Here is an 18,375-nt window from a genome sequence, read left to right on the forward strand (position 1 = left end):
TTTGTGAGGGGCCCTGTCATCGCGGCACAATGGTGTCACTCGCCAGCTGGTCTGTGCAGCGCTGCATGAAGTTAAGAACAAGGGGGCCCCCTACTGATGCGGGGCCCTACGCAGCTCGCGTAGCCTGCGTATAGGGCGGATCGGCTCTGATCAGAGAAATGAACTAAAGGGCCTTTAGATGTGACGTTTACTCTCTGCTGATGGTAATAATCAGTCAACATTACTACGTACAAGTCAGTAAAATCTAACTTTATTTTCTTCTTAGAAAAAGCAGCAAAATTTCTCTTACATCCATCAGCGTCTTTCAATGAGGCAAAACAAACTGAACATTCACAGATGCTGTTTTATCACACAGTAAATGAGCAGATGAAACAGAAACAGAAAGATTTTGAACTATTTACATTTCTGCAATGACCTTTTCAATTAGAGGGTTGACGTTTTTCAATAAAATGTTTCTGTGCAAAAGATGATGGACACATTTTTAATATTGTGAAATACTTGAAAAACAAAACAACATGTAAATCAAATGATCCTAAAATGAGAATGTGAAAAACAACTTACAAAAAAAGACACAGCAAACAATAAACAAATCTCTTTCCCTTTAAAACTCTTTAGCCTTAATAAATCTTTCTGCAGATGAATTATAGAAACACTATAGTATATAGACACAGCAAACTGTATTATTAACATTTACATTAACTTATTTGGCAGATGTTTGCGTTCAGGGTTCAGATATAAGAATGTGTGTTACCTTGAAATGAAACCTGTGACCTTCATGTCGCTAAACCTTTTGCTCAAATGGGTTGCAAATCTGCCTGGTGACTCTAAAGGAACGGACCTGACTCGTCTGTGGATTATTCCGATCTGAAATTTTATGAATTCAGATAGAAATCCAAACGTAAAAACTCATCAACCAGACTGAGGCTCTGCCCTGAAGACAAAAGACAAGCAAGAGTCATTAAAGACAAAATCATTCAAGAGTTTCCACTTTAGCTATAATATAAAGAAAGCTGGATTTATTATTTATAATCATAAAGCTGTTCACCCGTAACCCATATATATTGGGTTTCCATATGAGGATATAAATGAAGAATATTGTGAATATTTAAAGATGAAGTTGTGTTATTGTGATCCTGTCTGTGAAAACCATGCAGGCTAAAGTCTCAATATCTAATTCTGAAATTACAAGCATCAAAGTTTGATTTCAATCATTCACTTTCATTTCAATCTTTGACATGATCAGCCAATATTAAAGATTATATTTTTTATATTATGTAGGATGAGTTTAGTTTATATTTTAGAAAACATAGAAATTCATAAAAAAAGATTTTATCTCGGGGCGTTGCTGGGCTCAGATGGAATGGGGGGCTTAATCCCCACAAACACAGCAAATATTTTTTATGATGATATTAATTGTAATGTGAAAATAAAGCTAAAAAGCATGAAAAAAACTGTTTACAGTGCTTTAGTTGCCTGTATTTATCTTTGGTCTGTCTGTCATCGTGGTGGTTGTCATTTTCTCTTGATCAATCCTTACTTTCTGTCTCTTCTTTTTTTGCATTAATACTACTTTAATCCTGATATTTCTCATTTTCATTTTCTCTATATTCTGTTGCCTGGCTGACTATTTTAACCTTAAAAAATGTTTCAACAGCATTACTTTAAATATAAAATAAGTGCATTTATATTTCTCAAAGGTCTTCCTTCATTTTACTGATCAAAGTTATAGCATTTTTACAATTTGTGTTATTAAGAATTAAGAAATAAGTTGTTAATTTGGTAAAACAGTTGTTTAATTTTGACCTGATGGAAGACGATGTTTAATGACTGACTGTGTGTTGTCAACAGTGCCACATGCAGGCCAGAACAGATACTCTACTGTTTAAAGGCGACATTTCACAAGACACTTTTAAGATGTCTTTGGTGTCATCAGAGTATGTGAAGTTTTAGCTCAAAATACCCCGCAGATCATTTATTATAGCATGTCAAAAATGTGCCGTTTTAAATGCAAATGAGCTGCCACTAAATGGCAGCTCATTTGATAGAAGCGCTGGGTACCCAATTATAGCACTTAAACATGGATTAAAGTCAGATTTTTATGATATGTCCCCTTTAACACTTGACATATACGACAGCATCACAGCTAGTTTTAATGAAATAAATCATTATGATCTACCGCAAACAGACAGAATTTGTGAAACAAATTAGAAGTAAAATTAATAAAATCGTTGAATCTGTAAAATAAACGTTGTCAATCCTCAAAAGATCAGAGACTTTTGAGAAAACATAAGGGGGGCTTAAGCCTCCAAAGGCCCCCCTTATCACAACGCCACAGCTTTAGCTGAGTTTTCACAGGCAGACTCACAATTTCTGTCCAACTAGCATCACCCAGAGAAAGTGTGAAATTAAAGACCATTTTCAAAAACTTTCCCAACCTGTCATCAGTCAAACGGGAATCCCGCCCCAAAATTCACACTAATGGCTGGATGCAGAGGGAGGCGGGGCTTAGCAAAGGATAATTTACATATGAACGGCTTAGAAATGAGCATCTTATACACCTTTAAAGAGGAATAAACAGCATATGGATCCATAGTAACTATTTCTATAGGTTTTTCCACACTCACATAAATAATGGAATGAGCAAAAACGAATGGGTGAAGTTGGCAAACGTACATTCAGCACTGTACACAAGTAAAGGATAACGTTCCAAAAAGATTTCTATTTAATTCAAAGCAATACTATAAGCTGTATATGTTTTTTTTTTTTTTACAATTTATTCTATGCTATATATACATTATGCACTAAAATAACACTGATCAGGCATAGAAACAAGATAACGGGCACATGAAGGCATTCACCCTTATTGACACCAGTTCATCTATCTGTTACATCTGTCATTATTTACTCATCTTAAGCTCATGTGCTATACTGTAAGTCAGACTTTAATAAAAGAGGGAAAATAATCATTGAAGAAGGGCTTTAATCCTCACATGACTTTATAAACTGTAGGTTACAGTGCACGGGGTCATATGAAGGATATTAATGCTGCTTCTCATTGTTTTTGTTTTAAAGCTTAAAGAACAGCTGAATAAAGATTACTTCTGTCCTCCACTAAAATAACAACAGCGCACAAAATATTGGGAGGAGTAAATAATGACACATTTTGTGTAATTCCTTTCTGTAAAATTTGAGAGTGAATCCTCTTAAACACATGGCACAAAATCTTCAGATATTGCAACCTGATCTCTCGTTTAAAATGTAAATGTGTGTTTTCATCTGTGTTTACACTCATTTAACATTTAGTTCATGGCACATACAGTAGATAAAAGATCATCTTTTTAATCAATGCTACTTCTGCTATTGCTGGTTATAGACATGAGGGAAAAGTTCTGGCACATATAACACAGCTGTACGGGGAAAAGACCTCTCATGAAGAAGAAACTGTTGAAAGTCTTGTTGAACGGCATGTGCTGTCTGTCTTGTTTTAGCATCTCATTCATTAAAGAAATAATGCAAATCAGATTACAATGCAAACACTTAAAACATCTTGCGGGCTTGATCTGAGTTATGTAAAGAGACGACACCAGCGACTGCCACAACTGGACTGCTGTACACCAGACTCCTGAAGCGGATCTTTAAAATCTCTCATCATCTGATCTTCATCTCATAAGATGTCTGTCGTCTTCATCACTCCATGTTAAACTGGACGGTGGGCCATTGGTAGATAAAAGGGAGGTTTTGTGATAATACACCTCCAACGTAATGTCCAAAGAACGAATCGTCTTCAGGAAATCAGGTTGCAAATAATTTCTTCATTTACTGGATGATATTTCTGAACGATGCTTGTGTTTAGCTGCTGTACCATGAATAGTGAAAAGTTATTACATTCACCGATCATATAATACAGGTTAATAAGTGTAATGTTACTTCATAAAAGAGTCAATAGCAAAATAACACCCTCAGTATTTGTATTCCAGCACCTGGGTGCATCGTTTCATCGAAATAGTCTGTCAGTCGCAGAGCGGGGTAACCGGCGATGAGTTATACTCTGGTGGTCGAGTGTCCGTGAGGAAGGCCGGCGCCGGTCAGCGCGCTGTTGCCGAACGCGTTGAACGGGTTGTGATACGAAGGCTGCATGCTAGCGAAGGAGCTGGGAATCATGGTGATGGTGTTCGGCGTCATCAGAGGAATATCGTCGGGCGAACGACGCAGCGTCAGGGCGTAATCGGGAGGACAGGTCAGACGGATCATGTCGTGGCCTTGCAACGAATCGCAGTCGTGGTCGTGTTCGTGGTCCAGCTGTTTCTGCAGGGACATCAGCTCTTCGCTGGGAACGCGGGGAACGTCGTTGGTGAGGTTTCTCGGAGGACTCAGACGGCGGCTGGACTCCAGGCGATGTTTGTCTTTCTTGTAGTACAGCGCGGCGAACGCCAGAATGTTCAGGAAGAGCAAAGACGCCCCGACGGCGATGGTCACGCTCAGCTCGGTGGAGTAATCTCTCGCCTCGATGATGACGGTGCCGTCCTCGTGCTCGGACGTCTTCTGCTGGTCGGACATCTGTTTGGTGTTGGCCGGCGGAACGGCGGGATGACGGGTGGTAGAGGGCCAGAGTTTGTTCGACAAGCGTTTGGTGTAGGAGAAGGGCGTCGTGTCCTGCGGAGGAATTTTAGTCGTGGATGAAACGTACCGGAAGAGTTCGTTGATGTTGTGCAAATGTGGCACCAGCTCCAACCAAAAGGCAATCTTTGTAGCTCGGTAGTGATCGCGAACACGAGGCTTCAGGCCGATGTGCAGGTACAGCTGGTCTTTAGGGTTGTATTTGGACCAGGCCACTTCCTCGAAACGATTCGGTTTAGTGTGGATGAATTTTGTATCTTGGGGAACTGGTTGATTCGGATCGCTGGAAAATAAGAAACGTAGGCAAACTCTGTATGAGATCAACTCGTGACATCAATCCAAATAAAGTTAAAAGACTGAAACAGATTTTATTTTCAAACAGCTCACGTGCACTGATAAAAACTGATGCAAAATTCATGTGTATCGACTAAATCCAATCAGACAGGTGCGCAGAGCTTCAAGTTACCCAGATTTATTTTTTAACAGAAATGTAAGCGTAAATCTGAACTGCCGATGGTTCACTTGGGCTTGAAAACAGTTCTTTCTTAACAGTACTGTATGTACAGTATGAAGTACCAATAAATATTTTACTCACCCAGTTTTGGCAAAGTTTGTCCAATAGGTCATAACCACGGCGCTCAACATCACATCATTTTTTGAAAAGTTACAGTTAAAGAGGTCAGTGGGACCGATCATCGGAATTCCAAAAACATACGGAAGTTCATCTCCGTGTGCCGAGTCGGCCCAAGCGGGCTTCATCTCGCTCTGACAATGATGATAGAAGGCATAGAAGTACGTGGGCGATCCGTACTGAGCGTGAAGATCTGCCGTAGCAACGGCCGGCGCCACCCACTGGTGATCGGTAAAAAGCGCGACCAACGTTTTCCGCCTCATCTCAGGATTTTCCCTGTCCGCCCAATCCGTGTACATGAACTTGATGGTTTCTCTCAGGGTGTCCTTTCCTTCTGGATAACCGTACAGGTGGTCCACAAATTCTGAAACCGCAAACTCAAAGTCACTGGCAGATACTCTCTCCTCGCTGTCCAAGACGCCTTCGACGAACTTGTAACCTTCGCCCTGGTTCACCCCCAGCATGATGTCATAGTTCAGGAATTCTCCTTGTTCCATGAGAATTTGTGGGTCATCCGGAATGACGTCTCCATCGATCACGGGTCCGAAGGCGATGTGGTATTTGGCAGGAATGATGTTCTGCTCGATAAGCTCTTTGTAGTTTTTCTTTTGGAGGCATTCGACCAGCTCGACCGAGTCGTCTTCGTTGCAGCCAACCTTCTCGGCCAACATGCGGCTGTATTTGGCCGGCTGGTAGTTGACAGCCCAGCTGGAGAGAGCCGTGCCGCTCTGAATGATGGCTTTCTGAAACAGATCTGAGATCCAAACACAGCTGATATCAGACAGCAAAACATTGAAAGACTCACTTCTCAAGTTCTCTGCCCATTAATGATATCAAGTCAACATGTCAACTCATTTCACCCCTCACATTCTGATGTATCTCAAAGTGAAATAGGACTTTGAAAGGGAAAGACTTGATTTTATCCACAGTAAAATAAACAGGATTGTGTTGGAGATAAAGATGTGTAAGACAAAGCAAACAGGATCAACTGTGGATTCATGTCTAGCAAAAAAGACTAAACAATCAATTCTCAGTTCATCTTTATGAGTGCTCAATGTTAATAAACTATTTGGTATACATTAGCAAAAACACAGGACACTGACTAAAATACATGAGAGTACCAGTATACATTAGATTACCTTCAGAATAATGTGAAAGCGTCAGTAAACTGACACATGAAGCTCCGGCTCCTGAACCAAATATGGTCACTCTCTGTGGATCTCCATTAAAAGACTGAATGTTCTCCTTTACCCATCGGAGAGCCTGGATTTGATCCAGAAGACCATAATTCCCTTTTGCAGCTTGGTCGCCAGTGCTGAGGAAACCTGAAATAGATCATCAAAAGATTTATTAAAACAAACAAAACATTGAATAGATTTCTTTAAGAATTGAAAAATGCTTTGTCATCCTCTTTTATGTAAATCTATTCTTTATAAAAGTGCCTACAGTGCTGTCTTTACTTAAAGAGAAATGTAAGCCTTGAGTTTTAGCCACAAAAATCAGTAAACAAACAGTTAAAGAGAAATTTGTGCCCATCTTCAGTATCAGGTATGGGTCATGATCACTGATATAAAAAATAACTGGATTGCGCATAGACCGCTTAACGTAACAGCGAGAAGTGAAGCCACTGCAGAGTTTGAGCGGCCATCTTGGTATTACCAACAGACAGATGCCGTCATTTCTTACTTTTAAAATCATGATCGGTTTATAGCTTATCAGTCACACAAGATTCATGTTTAGGATATGTGTACGTAAATGTATTGCTACTTGCTCGGTAGTACGGTTTAATTTTAGCCGCTGTACTTTCCTACTTTTGTACTTTATGTTTTAATCGGGCAGAATAAGAGATTTATATAAACCTTAAGGTTGTAATGACATAGATGAGTAAATAAAGTATTTTAAGACATTAAGGGGCTGGACACACCAAAACTTTTAAACGCGTCTGAAAACGCCTTGAGGACGCCGAATGCCAGCTGTTTTTCAGCTGAGTGCCAGCTTTCTTCCGCTCTGCACTTTGGTAGCTGTGATACTTCAGCTGCGAGCCGGTTGGTTGCTGTGGTAATGTCCCGCCCCTCCTCCACTGTGATTGGGCGGCCGTGTGAGAACTGACATTGACCAGCGGAGCTTTTCTCCCCAAGTTGAATCTCTTTCAACTCTCGACGCTCAGCGCCGAGCGCAGAAAAACCGCCGTGCGCCGGTTTTCAGCGCGGAAAAAACCCGCTAGCTGCTGGCTTATTTGAAAAACGCCGAGCTTCCATTGGAAACAATTGAAAACATGCGCCGGCCGCGGGCGTAAAAGTTTTGGTGTACACAACCCCTAAGACCAAACATGGTCAGCGATATTTTTCGAAACAAGCTGAAAGTAAAGAAGATTTATTTTATTTGTCTTTTTATAAACATAACGGCATTGAAATTGTGTTGTTTTTATATTGCAAATCAAATAATTTAACCACCTTTTAAAGCAGTATCTTAACTGTTTTAACTCTTTCCCTGCCATTGACGAGTTAACTCGCCCATTAATGATATCAAGTCAACATAAAACTCATTTCACCTTCACATTCTGATGTATCTCAAAGTGAAATAGGACTTTGAAAGGGAAAGACTTGATTTTATCCACAGTAAAAATGAACAGGATTGTTAACTCGTCAATTAAGAGAAAGCGCTTCCCTGCCAATGACGAGTATTTCCAGCAATCCATAATACCGCTATTATCCACCAGGTGGCGCTCTTTGGCAACTTATATAACCTGTAAGTATCGCCTTAGGGCAAACAGCTGTATGTCCGTGTATCTTTTGATCATTGCTCTGAATCTGATTTCTAACAAACATTTTTAAGAAACTTACCCATATCTGATGATAAAAGAGAACTAATGAAGGTAGGATGAAACTTTTTGTGTTTGAAAGCAGAGGGTCTATCTATCTATCTATCTATCTATCTATCTATCTATCTATCTATCTATCTATCTATCTATCTATCTATCTATCTATATATATATATTTTATATAGGTTTATATATTTAAAGAAGAACCTTTTCTGTAAGGCATTAAACTTTTGTGAAAATCATGAAAAATGTTGGCGAGGAAAGAGGGGTTAACATTGTTAACGCATTTTACTATATATATAATCCAGTCATTTATAGATCAGTGATCCTGACACTGAATGAAACTGCCCTTGAGAAACTATATCATCTATCTAATCGGTGTAAATATGAGAAGACATCTGATGTTACATTACACATCTGAAAGAGAATCCAAAATCAATCTACAAGATGCTTTACGTTTATTGATGATGACTCTTATCTCTCATCGTTTCTTTATATAAACACACATTATTAATTCACGCACAAGAGTTGATGCCATATAGCTGACCTTCACTTATGATATAGACATATATCACCTGACTCCAGGTCAGTGTTTGATAAAGGTTAATTAAAGTCCTCTTCTCTGATGTAAGACTCTTAACTGCAATTTATTCCTGAGTAATAAACAAGCAATGCTTTACCTGTCTTTCATGAGACATGAACCCATTAAATCCCATTGAAAAGGTCCTGGTTATCTATGACGGTAAAGAAGTTAAATCAGCTCTTTAACTAAATCTGATGTCATCTGTTTTATTTGGGGAAATGCCATTAGTGAAGCAGCATTCATCAGAGGAGAAATAAGCCATGTGTTGTGACTCTCTTACCGTGGTGTTTTCTCAAGAGAGACAGTAAACATGGAAATATGACATCGCACAGAATGTAAATCTATCTGTCTAATGTAACACTATAGCAACATCAGAAGATATTGTTTCAAACGGAGGCGGAGTCTCGTTTGATTGACAAGAAATAATAAAAAACAGCAAACCCTTTCACAAACCCTTTCTTGTTGATGATGTAAGATAAATATTCAGAAACTGTTAACATCATGCTGAAGATAAAAATATGTGTGCATTAAAGCAAAGATGCATAAATGAAGGAGTTTTGTGGTTTGCGTTGATAAAGCACCATCGAATACAATGACATGTTGACGCAAAAATCTGTTTTTCTGTTTCTGTATCTAACAGCAATCCATTAAAACACAAGAGACACTATTTTTACAACCCCAGCCCCCCGACACAGCTGATGTGTTCTGTACCGCAGTAAGAGGTCATGATGGAGACGATGCAGAGTTTATCATCCTCCATCTCTGACACCAGATATTAACAATACTGTCTGACCAAACACATCAGACTTTATTCACTGTAAACTGACAGACAGCTTTAAAGATCAGATTTGAAAGCACAGTCAGATCTATGTTTGGTCTTTGTTTCGAGAAACTGAGCTTCATGTAACAGATGGGTTTTTAGCAGAACTGACAGAATAGCCAACGGCACTCACTTAAACAACTGACAAATTAAACAAAGACAAATGAAACATCCTTAAACCAACAAATTAAAAGTCTCTCTTGATGTCTAACTGGAATATAAGACTACAGATGTCATCTCAGCTGTTTGAGATCTTACGTTCATAACACCAAAGATCTAAGGACTTACCTAAAACTCCTAACCTGTAGTTAACAGTCACGACGATGACATTCCCATAGCTGGCCAGAATACTGCCGTCAATCATGTTTCCCGTACCCTCGATGTACGACCCGCCATGAATGTAGACCATGACCGGCTTCATGCCCGTTTCATCATGAAGATCTAAGAGAAGAGAGAAACTTACTTACAACAAACCAAATAAAAACAACAACTTCTGTCATACTCTCTGTCATACATCTGATAATAGATAGATAAATGATTCAAATAAAGCTGTCACTAACAGTGTTCATCAGGGGCCAATACTCACATTTATAAAAATACACACAGAATGCAGTGTAAGTCACTTTAAAAAAACATTTACGCGTAAATGTAATTTTATAGTGCATAGTTTTCACTAATATAAAATAATAAGTCACTTATGGGTGACTTAGGTGTATGCCTAAATGTAAAGACAAAAATATAATTATTCATTTATTTTGTAACATAAGCAATATGCAATTTTGTTTTTAAATGGATAACTTGGACTGAATCTTGAAGAAATATCAGCAAATAAGAGCTGAGAATAAATGTGAACTTATACTGTAAAACATCTCAAAGTGAAAATAATAAAAACAACAACAGTGTTTAATATATATTTATTATTTTTAAAGCTATATTTGTGTTATGCTACAGTTCTGAGTTTACTTTTATTCTAAAATGTAGAGGACGACCGATAGTGGATTTGACCTATACTGATAACTAAGCTGGTGCCTACTTGCCGATAACCGATTAATCGACCAATAGTTTTTCAAATGGATACTGGATAAAAAACAAAAGTAACGCTCAAAGTGAAACAGTGCTGAAATGTTTTACAAAAGTAATAAAACAACAGTAGTGAACCATGAAAATATGCTAAATAAAATAAATGTATAAATAAAAATATATTAATTGATAAGTATTGAAGTAAATACTTCTGTGAAATACTCCCACTGGTAAAATTCAAATGACATATATGTATATTGTGAATAAATGTGTAGTCTTGTACTTTATTTGCTTCTGTTTTAACACTTAATCATTATCTAATCAAAATAACAAAAGATGGATTGCAGTGATGATACAAAAGAACTGAAATCAGATTTTGATTTGACGACAGCTGCATATAGTTTGCTTTCTCATTGTTAACTTAAAATATGGATAAAAGTAACCAGCTGGAAATAAAGGAATGCAAATCAATAGTAATAACCATGACATTAAAGATTTGGGTTGGATTTATGTGTGTGTATTTTTGTGTAACTGTTACTACTAATATTATTGTCCTGTCAGCCTTGATGACAAACTTAGGTTTCTGCTGTTATTTCTCTGCTAATGCGGCATCTATTCAGCAAATGATTTACTTTATAATGATGTGAAGCAACGGATGCACTCAGAAAAACTATCTGCATGGACAACCTATTGGTGCAAATTAATCGCCAAAACCGATTAATCACTCCACCTCTACTAAAATGTACAAAATATGAATAAATAATAAATAAGTGATCTTAAACTTTTCAACAGTGTATTGTACCCAAACAGCACAGCAGCTAAATCTAATTCATAACTGTTACTATACATTATCCATTTCCATGTCGTGTATTTTACACGTTGGCTGTTACAGTATAAATAATCCAAACCGATCATCAAGCTCATTAACTTCCATAGTAGGAGAAAAGAATACTATGGAAGTGAATGGAAGCTTATGATTGGTTTCTTCCTTCATGGTCATCAGATCAAAGAAATGTATACAACAACATGAGGTAAATGATTATTTTTGGGTGAACTATCTCTTTAAACTGAAATCCATTGTAAGCATTTAGTTGTGATTATATCATTGTGTAATAATGTGCAGTATTTGAGAAGTATTTGCTTAATAGGCAACTCACGATGTGTAAAAATAAAACAACTTCATTTAGGTCACTGCTGACTGAGTAAAGATGTATTCCTAAAAGTGCTAAGAAGTTCATTTTACTGTGGTTCTAGTTTTTAAATGTGGAAAAAAATCACTTTTAATGAGAAACTGTATAAACTGTATATGCATTTATTTCTCATGAGAATTGCTGAGCCAGTGCCTTTGTTACAAGTGCTTTTTAAGCAACTCATTCTTATGTTATTAAAACTAAACTTTTTACTAAAAGATTTTATAATCACATAAATAGACTATATAAACATTTCTATTATTGCTGCTTTAAATACCATGGAGATATTTGCTATCTGGTTATTTACGGTATAAATTCAATGTAAACTATGGGTTGTTGCACTTAATTTCATCTGATTAGAATTGATACAAATAACCAAGTTTCTTTAAAATGTGCATGTATATAAGATATCGTGTAACTTACCGTCCTCTGTTGGGACGTATATGTTGAGGTACAGACAGTCTTCACTCTGGTCATGTATGTAAGTGGCGATGGTGTCCAGGTTGGCTGTAAACCAGACGGGCAGCATGTCGTTAAGCAGGAGTCTGTCCTCCAGGTACTGCGGACACACCGGGGCAAACTGCGTGGCGTTCCTGATGCCAGGCCAGGATGAAGGCGGCTCTGGGGCCTGAAACCTTCGTTCTCCAGTAGGTGGCATGGCATACGGTACACCCAGGTATTGCTCCACGGGGCCCAAGATCTCATTGGGCAATGCCACTTTTAATCCACGCAGTTTCCCATAGTTTGTGGTGATTGTGGTGTATTGTGCTTGTTGACATTTGACAAACGTAACATCCAAAATCAAGACGATAATCTGAAGGATCATTTTCAAACTCAAGCTTATACCAAACATCGTAAAGAATGAGGTACGCAAACGTCCCTTTCAGAGTTGATGTAATCCTCTTAGATGTGAGATTGTAAATCTGGTAATCCAAACCAGGACTAAACTTCTTACAGGAACTGATTCACGTGGTTCAGAGGACTCAGGTGAGATCTTTCCATTGTTCTTCATGTTGAAGTCATATTTCTAAAGGAGCTCATGTTGACAGCTGGAGAGATGATCTTCAGTGCCTTACTGCTTTCATTCGTCTGTAGGAGAACGAAGAGGTTTGAAATAATCATCGACATCATAACCCCTTTAAAGGGAGACTTCTTAAAGATGTCAAATAAATCTTTGGTGTCTATATATGTGAAGTTTAAGCTCAAAATACCACACAGATAATTTATTAAAACACGTTAAGATTGCCTCTTTGTAGGTGTGAGCAAAAATGTGCTGTTTTTGGGGATGTTGTCTTAAATGCAAATGAGCTGATACTGATGCAAACACTGATCACCATAATGGTGGTTTGTTGAAATAAAAATAAATTATGCTGTCAATTATTCTCTCTCTCTCTCAACAGTGTTGTGATTGGATAGTGCAGATTAAGGGGCGGTATTGTTATAATAAGATCCCCTTCTGACATCACAAGGGGAGCCAAATTTCAAAGAGCTATTATTTTCAGATGCTTGCAGAGAATGGTTTACCAAAACTAAGTTACTGGGTTGATCTTTTTCACATTTTCTAGGTTGATAGAAGCACCAGGGACTCAATTATAGCACTTAAACATGGAAAAAGTCAGATTTTCATCATATGTTCCCTTTAACAGGAATATGGTCACTAGTTAAATATTTATTATATACACTACCATTCAAACATGTTTCTCATGATCTTTAAAACTAAATGTGTGTTTGCTTAAATGGTCAAAGACAAAACATATTAATTTATTATATTAAGCAAAAATAAATGCCTGAATAATGAAGAAAAGGCAATAAGAGCTCAGAATAAATGTGAATTCCTTCAGTCCTGTTTATAAAACACATCATGGCGAGACTGATAAAAAAAAATAAAACCATGTACTATGTCCTGACAAAGGGATGACGTTAATAATAAAATATCCCACTTTTCTATGGTTGCTACGAATGTTGCAGTGTCAGCCTTTACACATCAGTGTCTGTATTCTGTGAAAAGCTTTAAAACCTTGTAATGTGCATGAGGTCTAAAAGCTGCCAAACTACAACAACACTGTCATGATAATGGCTTCTTCCCTCAGCAGATGGACAGGCAGGTAACCAGATTCATAAACAACAACATTTAGCTTGTAGCTTTCATTAAAATGAAAGATTTGTTTCGCAGCTGTGATGGCAGTGAGAAAAGTCCAGAGTCGTAATAACAAGAGGCTGATAAAGCAGGCCCGATCATTCAGCAGACATTTAACAATGTTTAAAGCCATTAAGAAGAAACTGTCAGGCAGATATCTGCAATGTTTGCAAGATCTCATCTGTGGGTGTTGACTTCTACATCTCAACAACACAATGAGGTGAGTCAGAACAAGCCTGTTTTCTGCAACAAAATCACATTCTTGGTTCTGATAAAAATATCTAAACATCTATGGCCAGGAAAAGTACAGATATGAAGATCATTTCTTTGGTATAGATTCTCTGAAAACCATATTATTTTCAAGTTGATGTTAATCTTCATGTAAGGATGTTTAAATTTGTTTGCTAGAAGACAAGAGATACTTATTTAAATATTTTAAGCAGAACAAAAACATCTTTTTGTCATTTGTAAGCGATACTCGAGTCTGTGCTATATTGTGAAATAAGTCACGGCTGAAGGGTGTTGTTAGGTATGATGTGGAGTCAATATAACCCCTTCAGCCTCGACTTATTCACCATACAGCCACAAGTACCGTATTGCTTTTAAATAAATATGCATCAACACAACTTTCATAAAGTAAAATCACTAAAAGTTGTTCTTCCATCAGGAATAGTAGTCCCTGAGCAGAATATTTCACATATGTTTACATTGCTGTGTAGTGATACACAGAATCATTGGGTGCAGCGGTCATAGATCTATTTTATTATAAATAAACCACAGCTATTGACCAATCAAAATCAAGGACTGGAACTAACTGTTTTATAAGTAAGGGATAATGTTCTCGCAGAAATAAGCCCCGACAGTGTGATCAGGAGGGTCTTGTTTCTCACTGAAGGGTCTTATTTCGCAATAACAACCTGCTGCCTGTACATCATCCCGCTTATTAGACGGCTATTTGCCTAAGGTAAGGAACATTAAAGGGATTTTCCATGGGGTGGCCACGGACATAATCACGGCCACACCACTGGACACTCCACTCGCAATTGCATACAAACACAAAAATAACTTTTCAAACCTCAGAGAAACTCAATCATGTCTATGATAATGTTTGGACAGCGAAACTCTCAACTGGTTTTTCACATTTTGTAAAAAGTGTGAGATGAAGAGTAAGTTACAGCGCAGCCTCGGTCACTGGATCACAACACCCTATCAGGTCAGTTAACCCTTTCATACGTAAGTTTTATCTGTTTCTCTGGAGTGAGTTATTTTAACACCTGTTTGGGTTTCCATGACGACGCATTAAGCTCGTCACCTGAATGTGCACGCTTTCCTGAATACTGGCCAACATGCATTGTTTCTTTTTCATTATAAACATTCATATTTGCAGAGATGAACAAAACCAAAATATTATAAACATTAACTTACGTTAACAAACGGTTTATGCTCAATGTAGTCTGTAGGCCTAATGTAATTTGTTAGTAATACATGTTATACGTCATTTTAATTTATGAACATACTTAAAGAAGAGTTTTAAGGTTGGATGATTGACATGTTTGTTTGCATTATGACATTTTATGTGCCACCCTGCCTGGCCACCCCTATGAAAAATCCCAGTCAAAAATTAAAATTGTGTCATAATTTTCATTTGTTGTCATTCTCATGTTGTTGTAAACCTGTATGAATTTATTTATCATATTATTGTGATAAATGATGAAGAAGATATTTTGATAAATGATGGCAAGCACACAGCTTATGTCAATGGGTACCATCAACTATGTGCTTCCCATCATTTATCAAAATATCTTCTTCATCATTTACTTCCATTATATTTGTTTTCCTACTATGGAAGTCAATGGTCACAATCAGCTGTGTGTTTACCATCATTTATTAAAATATCTTCTTTTGTGTTCATCAGAACAAAATTCATACAGGTTTACAACAACATGAGAATGAGAAAATGATGACATAATTAAAATTTTTGGGGTGAACTATCCCTTTAAATATTGATTTGAAATCTAATTTTTAATGAAAACAGACCCTCCATGAGAAAAACTGGTTTACTTTTGTATTTAAGTTAAAACAAGAGGTTTAAATGTCATGAACACGCTACTTGGTTTAATTATTAGTAAATATAATGTCAAATATGTTTTTAAAATACATAATTTATATTTAATGTTTGTGTGATATTAAACTACCTGCCAAAATGATTTGCAGTATTAGTTAGTTTTGAGCGATAGAATGTCATGACTGGCCAATCAGAATCAAGCATTTTAGAGAGCCGTGTAATAAAGATTTTTAGCAAGTAGAATGTTACATCTATTTTGTGTTTTATTATTCAGAAATAAAAGCAGATTTAATCTGGTCTCTGGTTGGCTGGTGTCAGCAAGTTCTGATCAAGTTCTTTGGTGATTTAATTTTCAGAAATAACACATTTTCAACTTGACTTTGTTGTCAGAAGGCCCAACAAAAACAAAACTTTTAATAATTAGCTGTAACACAAACCCTTTAGAATGACAGCACATTCTTTTTGGCAGGCTTAGACCTGTCATTGTTCTCTCGTCCGGCTCTCTTCTGTTAATTCCCCTCGAAATGAACAATACTGCCAATTCACAAGCTCAACATTTGCTGCACGTCAGACTCAGATATCCTTAAAACACATTGTTTTTGGCTTAAAATAAATCTGTAATGGCTTAAACCAACAGTTTACTCAAGATATACAGTTTATAGTCGTATTAGTTCCAAATCAAATTTTAAGATGTTAAGATCCTCTGCAGCTGTCTAACCTAATGACACATAATCTAGACACATGAGAAGAAGACGTTTGATGTTCAGTCTGTCCCATATTAAACTACACATGCAGAAGATTAGCAGTTCAAATAAAGAAGAACTCAAATTTTATTTACTTTTCTAATTCCTGAATTCTGTAATGCTGGAGGAAGCATCTGTTTATGACATGATTGCTGTCTGCTGAAGGTATTTGTCCATGTTTGACATGTCATCATACGTGATGCTCCACAGAATGATGATGCACCTGCAGTTCAGACTGCTCAAACTGATGCACAACTCATCACAGCCCATTTAATGCTGATAAATCTCCAATCACACCAATGAACATGTATTTTAATGCTAATTTAGCAGTTATTTTAATTTGATCCACCATGCATATCAGGGTACACAACAGCAACTCGTGCATACACAAATTAAATGCTGAGGATATCTACAATAAAAAAAGGCTAAAACATCTCAATGCATTAAATATTTATCTGATTAGTTACCCCTACAACTGCAAATAATACAACAATTATACAACAGTGTCCTATGGCACAGTTAACATGACCAACAATATATTTTAACCCTTCGAGGCACGGTGTTGCACAGTCAACAGATCATTAATAAGCATTTCTTAACCCATCAGATCCAAAACACAATGGGTGATTATAAAACCCAGAACTGCATGTGAAAAAATAGGACATGTAAAACATCACAATCTCCTACAATCTTCTGTTGCAGTGGACAGATTGCAAATGCATCATTTTAAAAGGTCAGATGGGAATGAGTAGATTAAAAACAAGCATTAGGAAATACGGTAAGCTATACGTGATTTAAACATTCATACACCACAGGGTTAATGCAAATGGGTCAGTACATTTAAAGCACAGGCCGATCCAAATAAGTCACCTCTATCGTAATGCATAAAATGAGTTACAGGCCAAAAATGTAAGATTTTGTAAGCAAAAATCAAGCACTGAAGATATTAAAGCTTTAAAGTTAAATGTATTAAAGCGCTGACAGACCTTACCTGCATGCGATAACAGCTCCGAAATAAACCTTCACTTCATCACATCAAAAAAGAAATAGAGGAATTCACAGAGACATGCGCATATTGTCGCTAGACTTTAACATGAAACGTTGCGTTTTTATGTCTCAACAGCCCATGAAACATCAAGCCTATATGATGGACACAAACTGGAGAGAAATCGGCGAGAAAGGCGCATCTTCATATGTATGCAACACGCGAACACAATGTATTATCACCAGACACACAACTGATCTGCATCTTACCTTGACAACAGAAAAACCTTGAAGAAATAACGCGAGGAGAATAAAAACATGAAATCCGGGCGAAACGAAGAGAAAACGCGTGCGTCCTTCTGTCCGTCCGGAGCGATGACGCGTCGCGCGCACAGACAGACTGCTGTTCATTAACAGAGCGAAATAAAACAACGACATTCAATCAATGTCTCGCAAAAACACAAAACACATCCGTGTAAGAGAGAAAATCATAAAGATAATCCAGCAAAAATAATCATCCTGATCCTCAGATACAGCTGTGAATCTCTCTCTCTCTCTCTCTCTCTCTCTCTCTCTCTCTCTCTCTCTCTCTCTCTCTCTCTCTCTCTCTCTCTCTTTCTCTCTTCAGATGTGTCGTGTTGAATGACTGCGGCCGCATTAAAGCACAACGACACATTTACATAAAGCGAATTAAACACAACACAAAACTGTGTTAAATGAAGCCGAAATACAAAACATGTTGATCATCTCTTTTTATTAATGCA

General features: G+C 37.3%; 1 protein-coding gene across 1 annotated transcript; it reads right to left on the reverse strand.

Annotated features, from left to right (window-relative positions):
* Positions 1 to 228: 228 nt before the first annotated feature.
* nlgn4xb (neuroligin 4 X-linked b) lies at positions 229 to 18,172 on the reverse strand. Its single transcript, XM_065252415.1, has 6 exons — positions 17,882 to 18,172; positions 12,106 to 12,771; positions 9,761 to 9,913; positions 6,388 to 6,573; positions 5,213 to 6,002; positions 229 to 4,900 (listed from the first exon to the last, which is right to left on the reverse strand). Exons 2-6 carry the CDS (start codon positions 12,533 to 12,535, stop codon positions 4,042 to 4,044), a joined length of 2,418 nt encoding a protein of 805 aa, XP_065108487.1. The 5' UTR covers positions 12,536 to 12,771; positions 17,882 to 18,172; the 3' UTR covers positions 229 to 4,041.
* Between the last annotated feature and the right edge of the window lie 203 nt (positions 18,173 to 18,375).

This window comes from Paramisgurnus dabryanus, chromosome 15 (genome assembly GCF_030506205.2).
Source record: "Paramisgurnus dabryanus chromosome 15, PD_genome_1.1, whole genome shotgun sequence".
Classification (NCBI taxonomy): domain Eukaryota; kingdom Metazoa; phylum Chordata; class Actinopteri; order Cypriniformes; family Cobitidae; genus Paramisgurnus; species Paramisgurnus dabryanus.

Bases quoted from the DNA above. Each gene is read 5' to 3' on its own strand.
- nlgn4xb (XM_065252415.1), bottom strand. From the start codon at position 12,535: ATGTTTGGTATAAGCTTGAGTTTGAAAATGATCCTTCAGATTATCGTC. The intron at 6,003-6,387 runs GTAATCTAATGT...TTTGGATCTCAG, and splicing joins GCTTTCACATTATTCTGAAG to ATCTGTTTCAGAAAGCCATC. The intron at 4,901-5,212 runs GTGAGTAAAATA...CTTATTTTCCAG, and splicing joins ACAAACTTTGCCAAAACTGG to CGATCCGAATCAACCAGTTC.